Source organism: Chinchilla lanigera, unplaced genomic scaffold, assembly GCF_000276665.1.
Source record: "Chinchilla lanigera isolate Chin_1 unplaced genomic scaffold, ChiLan1.0 scaffold00007, whole genome shotgun sequence".
Taxonomy (NCBI): Eukaryota; Metazoa; Chordata; class Mammalia; order Rodentia; family Chinchillidae; genus Chinchilla; species Chinchilla lanigera.
The window spans coordinates 1,758,503-1,782,860 of record NW_004955408.1 but is presented as its reverse complement, the minus strand read 5'-3'; the positions used below and the strand labels follow the sequence as shown (position 1 = coordinate 1,782,860).

The 24,358-nt window shown below is 52.5% G+C and overlaps 1 protein-coding gene across 1 annotated transcript in view; it reads right to left on the bottom strand.

Moving 5' to 3' along the window:
- Positions 1-11,314, bottom strand: part of Col23a1 (collagen, type XXIII, alpha 1) — a 262,912-nt gene extending 251,598 nt beyond the window's left edge. The window contains exons 1-3 of the mRNA XM_013507342.1: positions 11,302-11,314; positions 6,140-6,168; positions 4,734-4,800 (exon numbers count right to left, since the gene is read on the bottom strand). Of these exons, the coding sequence (XP_013362796.1) occupies positions 4,734-4,800; positions 6,140-6,168; positions 11,302-11,314 (109 nt within the window). The remainder of the gene's footprint in view (positions 1-4,733; positions 4,801-6,139; positions 6,169-11,301) is intronic.
- Positions 11,315-24,358: the final 13,044 nt, after the last annotated feature.

Sequence of the window (24,358 nt, the reverse complement as noted above, 5' to 3'; positions counted from 1 at the left end):
ACCACGTTGCTAGCGGCACCGACCGTCCCCCAGCGGCTGCCCCTCTGGCTGCCCCGATGATCACCGACCACCCCAGCCAATCACACGTCCCAGCCTGCGGCCCGTCCACTACTCAGGGCTCGGCATGCCAGGCAAATCAGGGTCACTTCTGGGGCTTTTTGTTTGCATAGTACTTTTAACTTTAAAACCCACAAGTTCTGATGATTTGACTTCTAAGTTTTCAACTTGACAGTGGTGCGAAAGCATCACACATTTAGTCAGAAATGTTCTTTGAAGTCGGAGCCCGGATCTCTCCCCAGGCCTGTGCCGTGTGGCACGATCGTCCCGTGGTGCTGGGTACAGGCAGTGACCCCGCACTCAGGAGGGGCTGCCGAGCTGGGACAGCTGCAAGGCTGAGCGCCACGGTTCACGCGCCCCGGAAGGCAGCGCCCTGAGGTTAGTGCTCGGCTGTGCGTATGAGGCTCTGCTCTGTTCCCGGCACGGCTGCCCTTCACAAAGCCACTGAGCCACAGCTGCCTGTGTTGGTGTGCTGGCTGCGGCCACAGAAAAGGGCCACACACAGGGCGACTCCCATAACTGAAATGCACTATTTTCTCACCATTCTGCAGGGCAGAACCCAAATCTAAGGCAGACGCAGGTTCATCAGTGCATGGCCATCCTCTGCCCGGGGTGCCCGTCCGTGCCCAGCTCTCTTCCTGCGCGGTCACCCAGTGGCACCGTCACTTCCGTGGCCATCTCTAAATTCAGCCACACTCTAAGGCACTGCGGGTCGGGACTGCAACAGCTGGGTGGGGAGGGGGCACAGCTCGGCCCGCAACGCCCCGCCGCCAGTCCTGGGACTGCGGGGAGAGAGACAGCCGCTCTGCCGGGTGGGAGGCAGGTGTGACCGGCCTGGTGCTATGGGGACCCCTTCCCCACGGAGAGGTCACCCCAAGGGAGAGCTGCCTGGGGAGGATGCAGAGCGGGGCCGAGGGGGTGCAGTCCCCGAACTGCTCCACCCCGAGTTACGCGGTCCGATGAGCTTCGTGCTCTGTTATTCGTGTAGGACGGTAACTGATGCGCTGCTGCTCCTGGCTCTGGATGATGAGCCCAAGCCCTTCACACAGGGGCAGCTGCGTCCCCAGGGCTCCAGAGTGGAGCAGCCAAGATTCCATCGGAGCGCAGCACCCGCGCATCAGGAGTGAGCGGAGCACAGCGGAGGCCCCAGCCGGGCCGGCGTCGTCCGTCCGCGGGGCTGGCTCTGGGCTCGGGTTGCCTGCTTCCCACACAGGCTGAGGCTCCTGCCCTCCTATCCCAACCGCCCACTCCCAGGCCCTCTTATCACACCGCCTGTCACAGCATCACAGGTCTTACGTCCAAGAGACTCCACCGATCCAAAGCACAAGAGCAGCAACGCTGACAATTCAGACAGGCCAGAGAGCAGCCGCGGAGCGCTTCCTGTGCGTGAAGGGTGGAGGTACAATAGGTGGTGTAGAGGCCACATTCCCAGAACTCTTACCACAGTACACTGCCGTACCTGTTCCATCTTATTTTTTTTTTTTTGGTTTTTTTTTGTTTTTCTCCGGTACCGGGAACTGAACTCACGACCTTGCGCATGCCAGGCAGCCGCTTTTTGCCGCTGAGCTAAATCCCCAGCCCCTGTTCCATCTTATTATTAGTTACAGTTTCCCATCTTCCTGCGCCGAGCTCATAAGTTAAGCTCTACTGTGGATCTGAACATACAGGACAAACGATGTATATCAGATTAGACAATGCCCAGAGCTTCGGGCCTTTGCTGAGGTTCTTAGAAAGTACCCTGGATAATAGGGGCTCCTGTGCACCTATAAAGGCCTCATTTTCACATGGTCACATTCAGAGTACTAGGGACCGGGACTGGGGCATGTCTTTGGAAGAACACAACTCACCCCAATACACGAGCTTCTGGATGAGTGGTGGCGAACCTATGGCACGCATGCCACAGCAGGCTGTTTGTCATCACTGAAAGCTCTGAAAGGTTCGCCATTACTGTTCTAGATTAAGGCTGCAAGGCCCCAGGGTCCCTCACTCTCCTGAGGCCCAGCCCTGCAGTCGCCCCATCATGGAGAGGGCAAGGGGGCCGGCCATCTCCCCACTCCAAGCCTGCTACACCGCCGGCCTCAGAGCTCCCTGCACGGCCCATTTCACAAAGGGCGGCACACACAGAAGAGCCAGCCCCTTCTCTGGCTTCACTTCTCTGCCCGCTGCCTGCTAGGATCTGACAAAGATTACACTGTCTCCCCCGACCGTGGGAAGGAAATGCAGCCGGGGGCTCTGCGGGTATCTCAGATCAGACGGGGACCAAGCTACAGAGGGTGGTCGCCTCCTCCAGTCTCCGAGTCTGCTGGGCTTTTTGATCAGAGCTGGGCAGAATGGGAGCAAGTTCAGGCTTCTGGTGCTGCAGATAAGGCCCTGGCCTTTTTCTCACAAGGGGAGCGCAGGCCAGCCCACAGGGGTTTCATGCAGATAAAGGACTCCAGTCTCAAGAGCTTAAGAACTCAGCATGTACAAGACAGGAAAGAAACAGCCAGGGTAACATGGCGGGCAGGGGACTCGCTGAGACCACTGTGAGGCACTCCTGGCCACTACACCTGCCAGACAGTGACATCCTGGGCAGAAGTTCCTGAGGCAAGAGCAACAGTTCTGCCACTGCCAGCGGCGCCTCCCCACAGGGCCGGAGTCCGCCCCAAATGCCTGTCAGCAGGATGAGGTTTCTGCCCTGGTGCTGATCATGATCCCAAAAGACAGTCCTGGAATCCAGGATTCCAGTGTTAAATTCCCCACAGAGCAAAATCTGAAAGTCTAAATATCTCTAAAGATCAAAACCCCTGATAAGATTGAAAAAGACTGAAATCCTAAAAGCCACAACTCTTGAAACCACAATTCCCACTGAAAAAGAAAAAAGGCTGCAGTAAGAGGGGTAGAAGGCAGAACTCTGCGGGGAGGGGGCAGCGCACTTTCCGCTGTACTCAGGATAGTTGCCAAGTCATCCACTTGCGCCCTACTTCCACCCCTCTGCAGGGTGCGCGCCCGCCTTCAAAAACGCCCTTCCATGGAGAAGAAAAAGAATCCAGCGAGCTCAGCCCCCTTCTGACAGGCTCCCGTGGACAGCCTCCCTCCCGCGTCATAGGACACTCAGTGGTGAACTATTTCAGCCGCCAGCTCAGGTGGGAATCTGGCTGTCGAGGAAGATGGATTTCTTGTATTTACCACTAAACCTAATCTAGGAAAACTAGGCTTCGCTTGGGCTCACGGGTGTACTTCCCACTTCTGTCCAGTCCGCCAACCCACGGTCCCCCAGGGGCCCTTGCAGCCCCTCCCATGGTCCAGAACTCCCACTGACCCCCAACTCTAAGAAGGAAAGCAGGACACAAAGCTGTCCAGGTCATAGGCACAAAATGACCTAGAAAATGCCCGCAGCACCCCTTCCAGTATTGCCATCGTCACTGATAGAAGCCCCCACCGATAGGAAATGTCAGGCCCCGGATCGGCCCAGTCCCACCACGCCGCCTCATGCCTCCTCTCCCTCCTCCCACCTGTCATCTGTGCTCGGGACTTTGGAACCTTCTGTTAGCCAACTGCAGGAAGAAATCCGTTTCACATGGTCAACCCGATCACTCCTACGAAAAGAAAGAGTCGGAACCAAAATTCCACTCCAGCTTTTTCATTCTACTCGATAGTTCACAGTTTCACAGTGCTAGTTGTATGTCCTTTTTCCTCCTATTAAAATCTCAGAGGCTTCTAAAGGCTCGTGCTCACGTAGCCACAAAGCCCTCTCCCACCGTGGGAAGGAGGGAAGGAGGATCTCCCACCTGCAAAGGAGGCCTACACCTGGAGACGCTGGTCGGGCACCAACGAGTCGGGTTTCCGGGCCAGCTGAGCAGGCTGGGAAGCGCCAGCAGCGTGGTTAGCAGGCCCGACAGTGAGGACCCAGGACACTGCTCAGCTTCTGTACTCTGCGAACCAGGGATAGAAAGCACCTTCTCCTGCACGCAGGAAGCCTCTCTCCCACCGGCATTGCGCACCATCCATCCTAGGCAAGGGTCACGATAACCCTGCAGACATGGGGTTGGAGATTACACACGGAAGTTCCCCATCCTGACCCGTGCAAAGCTCCCCCAGCACAGCCAGAAGACCTGATAGCAATCTGGATTTAAGCACATGGACCTGGTATCAGCAAAATCCTCATTTTATTCATGTCCTTCCTGGTCTACACTAGCAAACCAAGAGAGGTGTGACAATTTGAATAATCCAGACAGAGCTTCCTATTCCCTCCCAGGCCTCTACCAAAACAACAACAACAGTGCAAGCAGCAAAGGCCTGCATTCGCCAGATTACTTCCTCCCAGGGACCCGATCGTGCTACATGCAATGTCTCCTGCGGATGCTGAATCCCACCAGTCATTTATGTTTCTCCAGCTTTCAGTAAGAGGGACAGATGGTTGCTACTTTCCTGCCATTGAGCCTTTATTCCAAGTCATGTCTAACCCTCCTCAGCTCCTCCACCGAGGCCACCAGTCAAGCAAGTCAGCTCATCTTGCTGGAATCTTTAACGAGTGAGGCTGCCGGGGAAGGCGCAGAGTCGCAGGACGGCGCGGGGGTACACCACACAGGACCCCAGACGACCTCGTCCCTGGGGCGTCCCGAGCAGTCCTGACTGCCGGCAGAGAGAAGGAGCTGGTTCAGAGATTGGAAGCCAACAGGGCCAGCTTCACCTACCTGGGGGACAGACGCACTCCGACGGAGCTTCTCGAACAGTTCGGAGCTTGGCGAGTCCATCCAGCTTCTGAACCAAGAGGGAAGGAAAAAGAAAATGTGGGTGAGTTTCACAGCAGAAGGGTACAAGTGGAAACATCAGCAAAAACAAAGCATCTGACTGAGCCACACTTCGGTGCTATTTTCCAGAACGTTTCCCAAAAAAGTCATTTAACTCTATGGGCGATTTTATGATCAGGGGAAGAGCCAAAGCTGACACTGATCAACCAGCGAGGAACCCTTGTGGAGAAGGCACCAGGTCCCGCTTTGTGAGAGCGTGTTCAAATGCAGCCCCAACCCTGGTCACAGCAGAACAGCATCCTGTAAACGACGGGAGCCGCCACGGCCACCCACTGTGTCTTCGAGGGCAGGCCCAGGCTGAGCAGGGTAGATCCAGGTGGAAGGCTGGCCGGTGACCGCTGTCTGCGTCCCACGATCTCCCCATCTTCACCCAGGAGGCCCCACTGCCCCGACAGCTGCGGGCCCCACCCACAGCCCAGGATGTGAAGGCCCTGGCCTCATCTACCCCATGACGACAGCTTCCTTTGCTCTTCGGAGGGTGCAGGGTACAGGGGTGTGTAGGGGTGTGTGTGTGTGTGTGTGTGTGTGTGTGTGAGACAATTCAGTGCAGTACAATTTAACAAGAGCCTACACGTGCCCAGCCCCATACTAGAACATGGGTAACAGGAAAAGAATTACTGCAGAAATACAGTCAAAGATCATGGCTCCACCACGGTGGGACTCACAGGACAGCTTCAGAAAGCCCACGGCCTGGTCTGACCCTCAAGGCGACTTCCTCTGCAGTGCTGAGGTCTGAACCCAGGGCCTTCTACATGCTATGTACATGCCGTACACTGCACACTGAACTACATCCCCAGCCCCGGGGTGACTTCTGGAGCCCCAGTTCCTCAAGGAAGGAATACAAGCTTGGAAAAAGGAAGAAATTAACCTCAAATCCCCAAATCCAGGTTTCAAGGGGTAAAGTGATTGGCGCATTATCCCAGGACGTGAGTCCTGACAAGCATCACACATGTTCATTTTTGCATGCTGGAGACTGAAAGCACAGTCTTGCTCATGCTAAGCACTGTGCTGCTGAGGTGCACCCCACCCCCAAGCCCCAGGAAGTAGTTTTCAAGTACCGCTTCAGAGGAAGGGAAAGCGGTCTGGTCTTGAGCCCTTGACCACTGGCAATGATTCTCTGCTTTACCAAACTGTACTCAGACTTCTGAGCCTTTTCCTAGGCCCACCTGGGCGTTTCCTTGTAAGACCCGGGTAGGCCAAGGACCCTGCTGAGCCAGCGCAGCCAGAATCTATCAGCCCTGATCTCCGGTTTCCCTCCATGCATTATCAGCTTTCTCCTCCTCACCCACCACGCCCCGGCGGCATCTGATCAACCGGCCTGTATCAGCGAGAGCCCTGGCCGCTGCTTATCCAGAGTGCTGGCTCCTGACGGCATCTTAGTCATGTCCCAGCCGCTGAGCCCACCGTGCTCCTGGGCTACGCATGCTCCCTGGCTCACGCTGGGTTTAGAATTAAGCCCACTCTCTCCCCATACTGCAAAACCCAAGCCATGGCGATGGTCCTGAGCATAGTCTCTCTCACAGCGCTTTGACAAGGATCACTGAGTCATTTTCTCTTCAGCACCACGAAGCCTGAATTCTGGCACAGGACTGGACCCCAGCCAAACCCCCTCTGGTTGGAACAGCCTGAGATTAGGAACCTGAAGCTAAAAACCTAACCCGGGTTCTCCTAGCCTCCCGCAACAGGCAGTAAGAGAAAACAGGGGTGAACAGGCTGGTTACTGACACTTCGCTATACAGAGAGCTTGGTGGCCCTGGTTAACCTCACCCTCAGCCCACCGCCCTGGCCCCTGAGGCCCCAGTTAGCCCCGAAGTAGAACCTGGAGAGACCTTTAGACCCCAGGCTCCAAGCTCCCATCTAGAACCTCAGTCAGCCACTTCGGCTCCATCCCTAGCTTTCGACTGTGCCTGTGAGACGCTTGGGGGCCCTTTCCACCTCACCCTCCAGCGGCCCCTGAAGCTGCCAGGGGCTCCCTGGGCCGGTGAGGTCCCCACCGCTACAGCAGAACCCTCCCCCAGCCCACTCTCCTCCCACTGTATTTGCAGACACCCTGGCAGACCGCAAAGTGCTCTTAGAAAGCAAAGGAACCCAGCCCTCCAGTTCAGGCCAGCGACAGGCAAGAAGCTCTGTCTGTCTTTATCATCCCTAGGCAGAATGAAAGGACTGCCTTGTGGATATCCTTTTTTAAAAACAAAAGCAGTTAATGCTAAGAACAATCAGCTTTTAACAACTATTATCACGCCTGGGCCTCCCTTCTGAAGGGTAGGGGTCTTACCAGTCTGAAGACTGATAGGAAACACAATGACTTTAAAGCTACTCTTGTCTTTGCAGGTCTACGGGAGCCCTGGGCAAGAGAAGATTAAGGTTAAGGCTACTAGGTGGGGTCGGAAATCACTGGGACTGTTTTTCTCAACTACTTTAACTCCATTTGCACATTCACTCTTCTGGATCAGCGACGAATCTGGAAAAACCCCTCCCTCCCCGGCTGCTCCTCTCCTACCTCCAAGCTGTCCTTTCTGTGGGTCTGACAAGTTACCGCCGTGAACTAACTCCAAGAGAAGTGTCAGAATGAGAAACCCAGCCCCACAATCTTTACTTCATGCTTTTTGTTTTTAATTCTAAGAACATATTCTTCTGTGTCCGTGTTTGTAAAGATGATTTAAAAGCCTTAACTTCTGACATTCAGTTATCTGGCAATACCCCTAGCATCTGCAAACAATACGGTCCTGGTTCTGCACAGGCAAACAAGTCCTCCTCCAAAGTAAATAAAGGATGACTTTCTGCCAAAAGACCAGAGCCTTTGGGGACGCTGCCACCCAGAAACCCCGGGAGTAGAGCTGGACTCAGGGAGGGACCAGCACTGGGGGACATGGTTTGCAAAGCGTGATCCGGCGGTGCACTTAGCAGGGCGCCCCTGGAGCGCGAGCTCAGACACTTTGTGAGGTGTGTGATTACATCCTCACGTGCTCTCAGCTGAATAAGAGGAAGAAGAGGAGGAGGGCAAGGAGGAGGAAGAGGAGGAAAGGGAGAAGGAGAGAAGGGGGAGAAGAGGAGGAAGGACAGGAGAAAGGAGAGGAAGAGGAAGGTGAAGGCGCCCAGCTGTGGAGGGGTTGGGGGGACTGAGGCAAGCGGACTGCTTGGACCCAGGGCAAGGCAGCCTGTGTGACACAGCGAGACCTGCCCCCCTCAAAAAACACACGAAACAAATTCCGCAAAACGATGTCAATCGGCCGTAAGTGAACACTTCGTCTTTTGGCTGAAACTCTTACTCCGGGACCTATACTCCAAGGAACACATTGACAGAAGCAGAAAGTGACAGTCAAGAAGCTGCTCGCTGCGAACAGCCTGGCTCATTGTAATGAAGGGTGGGGGTGCCGGGAGGAGCCGTCACATCGTGAAACAGCTGGACAAAGACCAGGCGCGACAAGAACAGCGTTTACGATGCAGTAAATCAAACGACGACGTCTCCTTAAAGATCAGGGATGGAAGGGACTTCCAAAACAAAACCCAGCGGGTACTGAGATTAGGGTGATGCTCTTAAAACGCTCTTTCTGTGTTTTGTAGTACTGTCAACAACAAACAAAAAAATCCTTAGACTTTCTATTTGGAAGTAGAAGAGCAAAGATGAAACCCTGAAATCTCTCCACCAGGGCAATTTGAGACTGAAGACAGTGATTTGTCTCCTGGGCAGTCAATCCCAGGATCTGTGCTGAAAAGCACATACTCCGCAGACGCCAGAGGAAAAGCCACCCCAGATCAAACCCCACGTCCCCTGCCTCCTTCCAGCCACAGAAGGGGGCCAGACATACACTTCCACCAACACCAGTGACCCAAGCAGACAGCGTTTCCGGGCCTCCTTAAGTATTTTTCTTTTTTTCTTCCCACCACAACGACGATGATGGCAATGACGAGGAACATAACTGAAGCGCTGTTAGCAGGCCTGTTGATCCTGGATGCGGCAGGCACGGTGCCAGCAGCTGTAATCTCATCTAGTCCTCCCAAGACCCCCAGGTAGGATCTGCTATTATTCCCACTCACAGGTTGCAAAGTTGAGGCTTAGGGAAGTGTCAGAGCTGGAATTCAAGTCCTGGTATCAACTGACTCCAATTACAAAGCAAGACGACCTCTGCTTACAAGAAATGTTCACATTTACAACAAAGCATTCAGAAGTTGCTGTCAAAAGCCAGGTGATTCAAAACTGCACAGAAATCAGGTCAGTGATGGTGAAAGGCCGGGAGAGTGTGAGGACTGCAGTTGAGGGGCTGCACGGGGAGGTCTCGGGATGACAGGGGACCTGTTAGGTGCACACTGGCTGGGGGACACCGCGTACATACTGTCAAACCTGTAGGACTGCACATGGGAGAGTGCAACACTAGTGGATTCCAATGAAAATGCAAGAGTCAAGCAGGCTGCCAGAGAATCCTAACACAGAAGGAAGACTACACCGTGGATCCGACTGTATCAAAACCACCCATCAGTCCCCCAGTTCATGTGGGGCATACATTCCAAGAGCCCAGTGAAACTGCACAGACTACTAACCCCTATGCAGACTCTTTCTCCTATACATACATACATACATACCTATGATAAAGTTTAATTTATAAATAAAGCACAGAAAGAGATTAACAAAAATAACTAATGAAGTAGAACAATTATAATGATACAATTTAATGTAGTAAGTTGTGTGTATGTGGTTCCTGTCTTTGAAAACACCTAATGTCACTGTTCTTGCTCTTCGTGTGGTGATATAAAATAGTAACTCTATACAGAGAAATCTGCCCGACACTACTGCTAAGGTGTGGCTTTGTAACATCCCCAGAAGACCCTGTCCCTGTGTTGGCATTACTGGGACGTGGTGGAACTTCTGGGAGGGGAGACTCATGGCAGGACTTAGGTGGTTGGGGGCAGGCCCCTGAGCAGGCTGTGGGACCCTCTGCCATGCTGTGATGAGCTGAGCAGCTTCCTCTGCCACGTATTTGTGCTGTAACGTGCTGCCTTGCCCCAGGCCAAAAAATGGGGCAAATGACTATGGACTGAACCTTCAAAACCAAGTCACCATAAACCTTTCCTCCTCTTACACTGATTATCTTTAGTTATTTTGTTACAGTCATGGAAAGTGGCGAACATATGGCTTTAACCAACTGATACAGGCACCAGGTACTTATATCATGTGACACCATGGGCCCCCACTACGATGCCATGAAAACGGCAGTGCCTCCTTCGTGGTATTCTTCCTGATCACTCATAACCCAGTCTAATCATAAGAACATCAGACCACCCCACAGAGCGGCATGCTACAAAGTACCCAGCCACCATGTCTCAAAACTGTAGTCATGAAAAACAGAGAGCCTGAGAAACTGTCAGGTTGGAGGAGAGGAAGGGGACAGTACCGTACCCTCGAAGGAGTCGGGGAGTAGCAAGAGGACAAGACAGGCACAGACTGAGGAAGCTGATTAAACATTTATAGCTCAGTCTAGAAAGAAAAGGCAGCAGACTCAGTCACTTCACCACCAACTAAGACGGAGCTTTGTTATCTTTTAGAACAGGTCACTTTTTCTTCCTGTTTACTGAGGTGAAATTTACATAACATAAAATTAAACATTTTAAAAAGAATAATCCAATACCACTAAGTAGATTCACAGTGGTGTGCAATCCCCGCAATGTCTAGCTCCCTCTGCCCAGTCCCAAAACATCAAGCATCCAAAAGGAAACCCTGTAGCCACTCTCACCCCCTCAGCCCCTGGTAAACACCAGCCTGTTGCCTGCTCTGGATTTGCCCCATAAACAGAACTGCACGAACTGTGATCTCTCCTGTCTGGTGGCGTTCGCTTGGTGTAAGGCAGGTGTCGGAGCGCTCTACCCCTTTTGGTGGACGAGCAGCACCGCACTGCGCAGGTACCACCGTCTGCTGCTGTCTAGGGTAACTTCGAGGCTCCTTTCCACCTGTGGTACTGTAAACACTGCTGCTATGAACAGGACCACGCATTTACTTGTGGGCCTGTTTCCAAGTCTTTAGGGTATATGCCTAGGAGTGGAATTGCTAGTCAGATGATTATTTATTTAATTTTCTGAGGGCCAAAATTTGATCCACATTGGCTGAACCACTTTACATTCCCACCAGCATTAGATGAGTACACTCCTACAGTAAAAAGAATTCACCATAAAGTAGGAGTTTACCATGTTATACCAGCTGGAGTTTCATTAAAAAGGGGATCCAAATGTACAGTATGTGTTTCAGTTTTTAAAAATTTACGATAGTAAACTGTCATTAATCTCCCTCAAAGTATCCCATCCTCGTTTCAAACACACTTGCCATTCCTGCCACTTTCTGCAGTAGTTCTGGAAGTCCTCTTTTGTCTTCACAAGGTATGATCAAAAACACAGTGAATGTTGTTGCCGAGTGCATGCAACGGAAAGGCAGGCTCATCAACACGTCACAGGGAGTCCTCACCCAGCTTCCGCATCTGGCACTGAGTGACATCTGCCTCCTCCCCAAAGTCAAAATGACCACGGAAGGTAAACATCTGAATGAAGTCAGGACGCCAAGGTAGCCACAACAGTGCGACTAAAGACACTTGTATAAGAGGACTCTCAGAACTGCTCCCGAAAAACTTTTAATAAAAATCTTTAACACTCACTGTGTTTTTATTGCACTGTGTGTACTCTCATAATGTGCTGGCTGCATCATCACGAGTCTGCAGGATTCTGATCTGAAGGTTTGTGTAGCTGCTCTTTATGACATTCCTGCAGTGACGCAGCTGCCTAACCACTTATTCTCAGAATGAGTCCCCCATGCAGAGCAACGTACAACTAAGTGCATTTCTAAGCAACTTCACCATGACATAACCAAGCTCACGAACATTTACAGAAGTAAAAGAATCCATCACCCAACAGAAATTACCAATAGGAAATTAGGCCCCATAATAAGCAGAAAAATCAACTGAAGATCCAAACTGCCAATGACATTAGAATTAGCCTGACGTAAAACCTGAAAGTAATTATATCTGGGCTGTCTACGCTGAAACAGATGAGGAGAGATATGGACCTAACTTGAAATTCTAGAGACAAAAACACCATGTCTGAGATGGAAAAATATGGAAGGGTGAACTAACGGCAGATTAACTGAAGCAGGAAAGGTTAGTGAATTCGAAGATAGCAACAGAAAGTAACCAAATACACACAGAAAGAATTCTTCAAAATGAGAAGAGACTCGGTGAATTGTGGGACCTCAAGTGGCCTAACTACTTGAGATCCCACTTTCCGGAGGAAAAGAGAGTAGAATAGGAAAACTATTTTAAAAAATAATGGTCAAAAATGTTTCCAGTAGGGTATGGTGGCTCATGTGTATAACCCAACTACTTGGGAAGCTGAGGCAGGAGGATCACAAGGTCAAAGCCAGCCTGGGCAATTTAGCAAGATGCTGTCATAAAAGAGAATAAAATAAAATAGGGTCAGGGGTGTAGTTCAGTTCCCAGTACTGACATCAAAAGAAAAAGTTTCCAAACTGATAAAAATGATAAACCCTTACATCCAATAATCTCAATAGGCAATAAGAAACCCAAACACAATAAGCAATAAGAAAATGACAGCAGGACATGCCATAATCTGAACGCTTAAAACTAAGGGTAAAAGAGAACCTCAAAGCAGGGGGGGAAAGGTGTATTATACGAACCACTGGAATATAAACATGATACAATGACTTTGAACAGCAACTGAACAGTTACTTTAAAGTTAATCATGTAGCTGTGAGATTTTGCTCCTGGGTATTTATACGCAAGAGAAATGAAAGCACATATCCATACGAAGACCACCGGCGCACAAAAGTCCATAGCATCTTTATTTGTAACTGACATTGGAAGCGCTCCAAATTTCCATCCACGCATGCACAGATAAGCAAATACATTCACACGATGACATGATGCTCGTCATGAACTATTGCACAGAATTAGATATTTGCATAAATAATGTGAAAAATATCAAAGAACCTCTCAATAACTGTGCTGAGTGAAACAAACCAGCATTCTTAAAAAGTGTGTGTGGCTCCATCCATGTAGGAAGTCCCGAGAGATGAAAACCAAATAGAGTAACAGAAATCCGTGGCAGAATGAGTGGCAGGTGGGCAGGAGTGAGAGGAAGAGAATTCCAGCGCACCAGAAGAGCACCCTGAGGGCGATGGGTGTGTTCGCTACCGTGACTGCAGGAAGGCTCTGCCTGCACGTGTCGAAATGGGTCAGTTGTACAATTTAGATGGGTAGAGCTCAGTGTCGATCAGTTAGTCAGATTAACACCTCCTCCCAAACCCACAGAGCTCCAGACTCCTCCTTGGAGCCCGGCGAGGCCGCCCCGCCACAGACAAGATGGGAGCACAAGTGGCCCGGCGGGCGCTTGCAGGAGCAGCCTTCACTTTCCTCAGATGAATGAGGGTTTAATCAGGGACTCCCACCGCACGCTGAGCGACTCCCTTCCCAACCACTTCAGCCGACATATTTCCTGCGGGGTCTCTGCTCCGTCTCCAAATACACGAGCGTGCTTTGAAAGGTTCGTCTGAAAACGAAACGAGATCTCCAGTGGTCCTCACTGCGTGTTCTCTTCGTCATCGTTCAAAGGCGCCGTCACTTCCCGCCAGAGCCGCCTTCTGGGGCTGCCACGCTGCCAGGCTTCCCCACTCCCCGCTGGCCTCCTCCCAGCCCGGCGCGGGACAGGCCGGGCCAACGTCCCCTCACGGCCGCTGCTGGCTCCATGCACGGTGAGCGGCTGGGTTTCCGTGCCCTGGACGGCGGGCACCGACCGGGGGTACATCTGTGCACTGAAGCCCCAGCTCACCGTCTCAGGACGTCACTCTATTTGGAGAGGACACCTTCACAGAGACCGTAAGGGAAAGTTGGGTCCGGAGGGCGGCCCTCAGCCCAAAGGCTGGCGTCCTCGGAAGGGGAGACGGGGCAGCTCACGTGGGGAAAGTCCTGTGCAGATGCAACAAGAAGGTGAATGTCGTCTGCTTCAGAAGAAGCCAACCCCGTCAACGCCTGGAGCCAGGCTTCTGGCCTCCAGAGCCCTGAGAAAACACTCGTCTGTCACCTAAGCCACCGGGCTTCAACGCGTGAGCCTCCCAGGCCCCCACGCCAACGCCACCTGCTGCCTCCAGGTTACCCTGGCCCCTTGGAGACCAGAGCGAGGGGCAGTGAGGAGGCTGCGGGATCGGGGCCTCACTTCCTGTCCACGGTGCAGGGGCACCCAGGGTCGGTGAGAGGGGCGTGAGGTCGCTGAGAAACTCCCAGGAAGGTGAGTGAGCAGCGTTGCGGGCCAGCCTGGGTACGGGAGGCAGGACTGGCGCGTCAGTCCGTCATCAGCCCTCCCTCTCCTCGGAGTCCCGCCTGTGGGGTCGCCACCTGCGGAACGCTGGGGTGGTGGCACACGCCTGCGACCCCAGCACTCTGGGAGACTCAGGCAGGAGGCTTAAGTCTGAGGCCAGCCTGCGCTGCACGGCAAGTTCAAGATCAGCCTGTACTATAGAGCAAGGCCCTGTCTAAAAAAAACAAAGCCAAAAATTGCATCTGTACTGAATATAAAGTGTGATGAAAATATACAGTGGACGTTTAACCCTCACTCCATGCACACTTATCGCACCGCTCCTGCCACTTCCTGCAGCCGTTCTGGACGTCCTCTTCTGTGAGTGTCTTTGTGAGGGAGAACCAAAAGCACAGTGAATGCTGCTCCCCGGTGCCAGGAGGGCGGCTTATAAAACACTGCAGAGTGTTCTCCTCTACCCTACTCAACAGACCCAGCCCTGTGCGTCTCTGACCCCTCCCCAAGGTCAGAATGGCCATGAGAGGTGAATACTTTAAATCAATTTGGTCCTGGAGGTAGCCAAAACAGCATAACTAAAGACACTCACAAAAGAGGATTTCTAGCCACAGAAAGTGCCAGGACTGATGGGGTAGGTGTCTTTGACATGAGGAGGGTATTTGGAGGGGGATTAATGGCAATGTGTCTTTTACTGTAATAGATTTTGCAAATTCACACATCCACTGTATTGTTCATTCACATCTCATATGTAGACTTTTTTCTTGCCATTCCCTAAACAATTGTCTCAGTTACTTTTCTCTCGTTGCTGAGACAAAATACCTGACACCCAGAATTAAGGAAGGAAAGGTTTATTTAGCTCACAGTCTGTGGAGGTTTCAGTCCATACTTGGGTGGCTCCAAGGCAGAGTGGCATGTGGCAGAGGGCAACAGTTCGTGGGGTGAAACAGCAAAGCAACAAGAGCACAAGGGGGAAAGGGCAGCGGCAAGGAGCCTCTTTCCCTCCCTTACACTGTACGCAAATCACCCGCCCCAGGGGCAGGTGTAGCACCCACATCCAAAATCCCAGCACTGCACTATAGATCAGTCAAAAATCTAGAAGCCCGCCCCATGACTGCGTGAGGCTTTGGGGGGACCCCAGACACAAACCATAACAACAATACAGCATAACAACTATGTACACAGCGTTTACCTCTTATGGGGTATCATGAACAACCCAGAAATTATTTAAAGTATGGGGAGGACTGTGTGCTGTGTTCCATGAGGGGCTGGAGCACACAGGGTGTCCTGGGCTCGAGGAGGTCCCCTGCAGATGCTGCGATGACTGTACTTCAGCAAGGGCTGCTCTCCTGGGCCCGCAACCGGGAACAGAAGCAGCCCATGAGGACACCACTGCAGGACCGTCCCGGCTGTGGACAGTGCCGCCATGCTCTGATCCTGCCACTCACCACCCTGCCTGAGGTCGGAGGCCCAACACAGGACTGGGACGGAGCCGGAGGCGCTGTCCCTGAGAAGGTCCCTTCGCTCGGGCTGCTGCCGGCTGTGGCAGCCACCTGGCTGCCACGGTGAGCAGGACAGGAGCAGGGCGGAAGGGGACGGGCAGCTCCACTGGGCCCCACTGGCCCGTCCTGGCACGGACAGGTACTCGGTCCTCACAGAGACACAGTGACGCAGCTCCTTCCGCCCTTGTACCAGAGGAGGAAGCTGAGGCTTAGAAAGCGCCCACGAATTGTCCCAGGACGCCGGCCAGTTTTGAGGCAGCTCCACACTCAAACCCTGGTCTCCAGGGTCTCAGTCGCCCAGCGCAAGCCGTGTGGACCAGTGAGGGGCGCGTTCTAGGGAACTTGGGTGGGCAAAGTTCTACAGCAAGATGTTGAGCAACCACGTCCCTGGTGCTGAATCCGAGACAGCTCCTGTGGGTATGCGTTCACACACACCACACTTGCACACCTTCTCGTGTGCATATATATATATACACACACATACAAACTCTCACATGCACGCATGTACATATTCACACTCACTCATGAGCAAGCGCGCACTCATAAACACATGTGCATACACAGCTGTGTTCGCACATCTGCACACAAGCACAGGCTCACACATGCATACACACGCACACATGCACCATCTTGTGCGCACACCACTCACGCCCGCGCACACCCCAGTCCCATCCTGAGAACTTGCCGCTCTTTTGCCCACACTGAACTCAGCCCACACCCACAAAAGCAGGACAGTTTAAATACATGAGCAGACCCTGCTTTCTCTGTGCAGTGCTTCACCCTGGAGGGACAAAGCTGAGTAGATTTTAATTAAATTGTCTTTTTAAAATACCAGGATGTATCCTAATTGCTTATGATTTATTTCACAACTCAAGACTGGAAAGAAATTCAGCTTTGGAAGTTCATACTGCCCGTCTGAAAGCGCCCTCCCCACACAAAACCACTTCCATTTCACGGAGGCATCAGGACAGTAAACGTCCTCACTGACCAGCGTGAACGGAGCAGATGTGGGAAGCCGCCAGCTCCCCGGGTTAATCACGAGCAGTTAGAGGGGTCTGTGCCACGTTGCACAATCACGAAACCAAACTACCTTATCAATTAAAGCAAATTTATCAGGTGTTGGCGTGCCCTTTCACAATAAGAAATCCATACAATTATTTTCACGAGCAATTTGACTTTTACTTCCGTCATAAATATGAAACTTTTAATTAAATGAATTTTAATCAAATTCTGAGCAAAGCAGTGACCCACAAAATGTGGGGCTGGGGAGCCATCCTCCTTTGCCAGCCTGCCCACCGGCTCTGAGCCCAGAAGGGTGTTAATCTTTTTTGCATCTGCCTGGCTTTACTAGGATGGCAGGCTCCCAGTGTGAGGACCGCAGGTCAGCCCCGTACCACGGTACCCCTCCCCACCGGCAGCAGACAGAGCCTTCATTCCCTGTCGGTTTGGGAAAAGGCAGCCATTCTCAGAGCTCACAGGGTGAGGGCTTTGCACCATCCTGCTGTTCCTTCCCGCAGAAACTGCGCAAGGAAACTCCCAGAGCCGCTCTTCGGCCAGCGAGCGAAGTGAGGTTAGAAACACAGTTCCCCACCTCACAGGCCGGGAGGTGGCCGGGCAGTGGGAGAACCCGGACTGTGACAGCCAGCGTCTCCCCTACGGCCTGAGCACTCCTCCCCGCTTGCAGATGTCTGCGAAGACATCCACACGCGCAGGAAACCCCTCAGAGCTGCATCACCGCGTCCTGCAGGCCTCCGCTGAGGCAGTGGAAAGGACATGAGAGGAGTCAGGCCGCCTGGGTACGCGGTCACCAGGGGTTGCCGTGCTCCCCCGGGGAACGGGAAGGGTGCAGCTCAGTGCGCCCCGAGTTCAGTGCTCAGCGCCCACAAAGGGCTTCAGATGTCTCCCCACCCCTCTGGGAGTGCACCAGCCGGACTTTCTCTACAGCTCCATCTGTGAGCTTAAATTTTTCTCCATGGTTTGTGCTAAGTCCTGAAATATGTTTCCAGACATGAAGGAGGCTGTTTCCTGAGCACTGTGTCAACAACCGAAGATTCATCCTGACTCTACACATGGAGAAAGTGCAGTGGGTTGTGTGTGGCCTCTGAGAAACTTCTCAAGTTTAGTTATATTCATTTAAAATAATTAGAAGCCATAGTGTGGACCAGGCACAGTGCCTGGCGCTGCTCGGTGCAGGTCAGGAAAAGGCTCAGCACCAAACCCCCAAAGGAGCCCGATTCTGAAAGGAAACCTTCAGACTCTTCCCAAACTTTTCCCAAAAGTCCCTTCAGACTTTTTCCCAAAAGCTTTCTTTATGTGTCACTGCTTTCGACCATGACAAATCCAAGTAAAAGATACACTGGATCTACTCTCCCCATCATAAGACTTGCCGCAAAACTTCACAGCGGTGCAGCAGCCCCAGAGTATCACGGAGGAGAAAGGAACATGCCACAGGCAACCTGAATGTTCTACAACCAAAACAAGAACCGAAGCCCTGGCTGGGCGGCGGCTCCACAGTAGAACACCGTCCCGGCAGTGCCAGGCCCTGGATTCGATCCCCAGTACTGTCCCAAGCAAACAAGCAAACCGATCACACAGCCCTAAAGACCTTCTTCTTCATCCAGTTACTCTACACCCTAAAAGCTAATGGAAATAAGAAACTTTCCCCAAAAAACCACGGACGGCGCTTCTGCCTAAGCTAATACAACTGTGACGGAGGCCTGAACGCCGTGCTGCTCCTCGCTGAGCTCAGAGTCGAGCCGAGCCAGTCTCCCCCAGCAGAGAATCCCGTTGGTGTGGTTCCTGTCCCCACCATCACGGCCCTGCGTGAAGTCAGCCGTGTCACGCTTTAACAAGTGTCCTTGACTCATTCTTCCTGTTTATCAAGTGTCGCAGAATCATTTTTTTTCCTGCAACAGCTACTCCATCCAGGCCCGGTGCCCCAGACAAGACTGAGTGCAGCCCCATCTCACCCCCGGAGAACTGAGGGGTCAGAAGATCAGCCTGCTATTGAGCAGAGGTGGCTCAATATACCCTGTGGTATTTTCCTCTTCAAAACTCGCAACCTCCCAAAACCTACCACGGTGGATGGTGTCATCTCAGGCTATGGCAAGCACCTAGCCATGCGGTTCTTCCTAACAATGGTTCCAGGTCCCTGGGGTTTGAGGACCCCACAGATTCTACAAATGGGCCACAGAGCAGTAGGCTCTCCTCCTCCTGCGCATGCTCCCTGAGAAGCTGAAGGAATGGGACAAAGAAACATGGGTCCCCAGGGTAGGTGGCCCTGACTTGGGCACACGCACACGGCCCCAGGCCAGACAGGAAACCCACACAGAGACGCAGATGTGCTTGCTCTTTGGATGCTCTCTTCCAAGATACCCTGCAACCCTGAGGGAGACCCAGTGTGCGCTGCGCGTCCTGAGCAGGTGGAGAATGGGGGGCCATGATAGCCAGTTACTTTAGGATCACAGCAGCATTCGCTCCAGGGTTAAAGACCAGAAACTGCTGATGTGGTATGGTTTGTCCCCCAGAGGTGCCTGTGTTACAGTTGGCCCTGTTCCATGGTGATGTTAGCTACCTTCAAGAGGAAGGGCCTAACGGGAGGCCCTGAAGTCACTGAGGGGATTAAGGCAACTCATGGGACCTCTGAGTTAGTTCTCCTGAGAGGATCGTTATAAAAGAGGCTCTCTCTGCTTCGGTTTCCTGTCTCACCATTGGTCTCTTCCTGTTGCATGCACTCTGACACTGTCAAGCCATCTGTCACGAAGCCCAAGGCCCTCATGGAGCCAGTGCCATGCTGCCAGACTTTCCAGAACTATGAGCTCAATAAACCTCTTGCATTTACAAGTTACCCAGCCTCGGTTATTTTATTATAGTAACAGGAAACAGACTAACACAATTGCCAAGAAGAAAACTGTGCCAAACACACCAACTTTCCCTTTAGCTATGGCTGGAGGCCCTGAGAAAGACAGTAACTTCAGGGCTAGAGAAGGTTCCCAGCGAGGGGCTGGGGATTTAGCTCAGCGGCAAAGCGCCTGCCTGGCAAGCGCAAGGTCGTGAGTTCAGTTCCCGGTACCGGAAAACAAACAAACAAACAAAAAAAAAAAAAAAAAAGAGAAGGTTCCCAGCGCATAGGGCTTGGGAAACAGCAACGTGGAAGAGGGGCATGGTGGTGAAAGCTGCAATGGGTAGCAAATGGCCACGCCCACTCCATCTCCCCCAGGGCGACCGGAGTAATGCCCCACGGCATCTGGTTAACACTGCTGGTGGTGCCCCAGTAGCTGTTCCCAGTTTTCTTTCCTAACAAAGCCTCAGTTCTGTCCCAGTGGCAATGTGCCCAGCCTCAGGGGAGGAAGCAAGATTGGCCAAAGCTGCCTGCTGGCAACCCCATCAGCCTTGCCATTGAGAGGTGATAGTGACCATGTGACCTATTCTGGCAGATGGCTAAAAGGAAATTCTGCTGAAAGATGCTGGCAAAGTTTCTCTACTGACTTAAATAAAAGCGAATAGCCCCTCAAGAAGATAGCTCTTTATCCTGCTTCCTTCCCTACCTATGCCTACATGAAGATGCAAGTATGGCACTTTGGCAGCCATCTTACAAGAAGGGACCAGAGAATGGTAGGCATGCTCTGGCACCTGGGTGAAGCCAAGTCACTGAAGCAGCCAGCTCCTCTGTCTGCCTTCCAGGCTTTTCTTTTTAGGCTGGATAACACAGCGACAGTCAACAGTAAAACAACTATGTGCAGGTATTCCATCACTGCTATCAACAGTGTGTTTACAGGCTGTATTAATCAGTATTCTGTAGCTATAACTACATGCCCGAGGCAGGATACTTTATAAAGAAAAGCTTATTTAGCTCAGTTTTGGAGGCTCAAAGTCCAAGACTGGGTGGCTCCACTGTTTTGGCCTCTGGTTAGGGCCTAAGGCCAGATGGCATCGTGGTTGGAACTAATGACACAGAGAGATTACACTGCAAAACCGGATGCCAGAGTGGGGCTGGGGTCCTGCAGTCCTCAACTGACCTAAGGACTTTAATGTCAGTAAGGCATGTCCTCAACTGACCTCAGGACCTCTTGCCGGGCCATACCACCTCTCAGTACCAGCAGCCTAAGGACCAGGCCTCCAACACATGGACCCTTGGGGAACAAATCTGAACCCTATCCAAACTCTGCACCAACCAGGCCTTTCCTGTACAAGAGCTGATTTGCTCATTCCCACAGCATGGGCATGAGCACCGTGTTCACGCGCAGGAAGCTGAGGGTCAGGAAGAGGAAGCTGGGGTCACAGCTAGTAAACAGCAGGACCAGGTGCCCAGTGCTCTACCCACGCTGCTCTGCCTCCTGCTAAGAATCCATTCAGCTTCCCGAGCCCAAGCCCAGGAGCCACACCTCCACTCTGCAAAGCCAGTGCGGAAATGTCCAATTCAACAACCCCAAAAAGCGTCTTTGAAACAGACACTTGGAGCTAACCGGTGGTCAGCTGGTTCTAAACCAGAACGGTTGTTCTAAACACGAAGCTATCACCATAAAGGTCTCCCAAACTGCTGCCTGCTTTTTTTTTTTTTTTTTTTTAAGTTTTTTTGAGGCAAAAAAAAAAAAGAGTAGGGAAAGTAAGCAAGCATGCCAGGAAGTAATTGGAAGGAACATTTTTTCAGATTTTTTTTTTTTTTTTTTTGGCTCCGGAGCCAGGAATTGTCAAGGAACCAAATGTACGGGATTTAAAAATAGGTATCTTTATTAAAATGGACACATAGTGCAGTCTTGACAAGTTGACAGACTACTTCAGAGGCTGAAAAAAGCTGCATTTGATCCTGGCTCGACAGTAACTTAATCAATATACATAGTTGACAGTAGGAAGTAAAGTGCTTGGATTTTACCCTAGTCTCCGGGTTTTTCTTGTTTTCAAACTGATTGGTCTGGACAATGAAAGGCTAACAGCCAACAATAAATCCATTGTGAGCTGGAAATGCTCTCGTTGGAATACAACTAAATATTTCTTTAATCCTTGCATTACATTTTTTACTGCAATATGAAAGCTATGTACTCTACAATCTAAGCTTTCGTAACACTGCAACAAGAGGTATAAGTAGGGAGGGGGTGATTAATTAGGCAACCTACTGAGGGCACTTTCAAAAGGAAACTATCAGATGCTTGTTGTGCATGAGAATTTTCAGATCATACTGAAGATATTGTCATTAATGGCCCTTGCCCAGAAATCTTGTTTTCATTTTCTAAAAACTATTTCTTCCCTCTGTACCATGCGAAAGGTCTTTAATAATTATGAGATAACATGAATATTCCTTCTTTGTGGCTTCTGTATCTCCATAATCAGGCATATCAGCTAGACCCAGAAAAATGTATGTCCTAGTTCTGTTCCCAAGGGAACGGCTGGTTAATAGTGGCTTTTGTTGACTTATTTTTTCCTGACATTAAAGTTGTGTGTAGTTGGCAAGGATTTCCTTTCTTTAGCTTGGGCATGGTGTCTGCTGCCTCTGCTACTCTGAAACCTCGTTTGTTGGTCAGAGCACAAGCGCAATCCCTGCACACAGGCAAGTGAAAAGAGGCAAATCTGAGAACGAGTCTGAACTGAAAAACACGTTCAAGTACAAGTGCTCTTTCCTGAAGAGCTTTCAAGTTCAGTACTTGCCCTTTGTATCTAATGGTTTGAAAAAGTAGCTACAGATCTACTTAAAGCCAGTTCCTGGCTCCCCAAGATCACCTCCCACATCACCAGCCAGGGAACTCACTGTCACCAAGCTGTGTACATTTCCCACCCCGGGCATCTGCAAGAAGAGCTGGTAGCAGGAACTGAACGGTGCCCCGGGAGACAGACGCACAGTGCCAACTGCGTCTACACAGGCCATCTCTGGCCGGTTCGAAGCCCAAGCACAGCACGTCCAGAGACTCGGAATGCTGCTTTGCCAGTGCTGCATGCGATGTATTAAAAGGCACAGCGAACCCTCAAGTGGGCGTCTCAGGGCTGTAATGTTTTCCCTCTGCCTTTCTAACCAGAAAGAAGAGCAGGAGAGGTAGGAAAGGAGAGAGGGGGAGGAGAAGAAGCAAAGGAGGAGGAGGAGGAAGAGGAAGAGGAGAAGGAAGAGGAAGACAAGAAGAGAAGAGGAAGAGGAGAAAGACAAAGAAGACAAAGGGCTCGAGCCAGAAGAGAAAGAGGAAGAAGAGGAGGAAAGCAAAGGAGAAGGACGACAGGAGGGATCCACTGAGGCGCTCTTCAACACCACAGACACAGTTGGGGCAGAAGCACGGGCGGCAAGGACCAAGTCTCGTTCACGACTAACCCACCCTTCCTGCAGGCCCGCCCTGCCAGGGCCCTCCTGTCAGTGCAGATACCAGCCGGTAGGCTTCTCGTAAAAAAGATTCGCGGGGATTTCTCATGCACTGGGTCGGAGCTTGTGGTTTATTTTTACTCAGTCAGAGGGCTAGAAAGAACAGCAGCAGCTACAGCACTCACAGAGGGCTAGAAAGAACAGCAGCAGCTACAGCACTCACAGAGGGCTAGAAAGAACAGCAGCAGCTACAGCACTCACAGGTAGGACTTTCAACGCCCGTCTCTAGGCAGCCGCGAAGGGCGAGGGCAGCCACCCTGACCCGTCCTAGAGCTGTCAGCGCGCCTCGGGGTCGCTGACGTCTCCAGGCCCTCGCAAGGGCGAGGGGAGGAATCCAGGAAGCAGCAGTGCTGCCCAGCCCACGGAGAAGAGATGCAACGCTGGCTGAAACCAGCCAAGAACGCGGCGCCCTGACAAGCAGGGTACCATTCCCTTCCAGCTCCGCGCGCCAAGACTCCAAATGCATTCAGCGCTCAGCGCAGTGTTCATCCGGGCGATGCTGGGCGGGAAGCCAGGGCCTGTGCACGCCGAGCGCACCTGGCCACCGGGCCTTCACAGCTCGACGTATGAATACGGAGCACAGCCTGGCACTGTCTGGGGAACCGTGGTGACACCTGCCCTCCCTCGCCTCTGCCAGGAAGTGCTGCCCCACCTCCCCACTTCATGAGGATGCGCCAGGACACTCGTGGGCAGCCACTTCCCAAGGGAGGAGAATGGCTCGGGCCGGGAGGTGGCCGAGCCAGGGGACCACGGGACCAGGGGACAGCACTAGGGGTACTGCAGAGGGAACTGGCATTCCCAGGGTGGGGCCTCTGGCCTGCGACCCTGGGAGGAGGCCTGGCACCGCACCTCCGTTCCTGCTACGGGACAGCAGCGATCTCAGCCGTCGGGCTGCACAGCGCCTCCTCGATGCTGCGGAAAGCACGATCTCCGTGAAGGGAGGAAGAACTCGGGATATGCTGCGCCCCACGGTCCAGATGGCATCGCTTGAAACCAGGATCCAGGGCTCTGGCCCGGACGTTTCTCGCCCCCAGTCCCACCAAGCTCCCCGGGGACCCCCTCAGGCGGCCGTGAGGGGTGCGTCTGAGCCTCAGCATCCCGCAGCACCGCGCGTCCAGGACGAAGCTGCTCCCAAACTTTCTCGGACCCTGAGGGCTGACCAGTGATCTCCACGGTCCCGGCCCTGGCGCCTGTCGTTTCCCTGCCTGGGGGTGCGGCGGCTTCAGGTGGACGCGAGCGCAGAACCGAAGCCACCAGACCCCGGACAGCCAGCCTGGCTCGGAGCGGGAAGCGGCGCGCCGGAGCGCAGCGCCCGCACCAGGCGCCGGGGCCTGAGCTGCCCCTGCCCGAGGGCCCCTGCCCGGTCC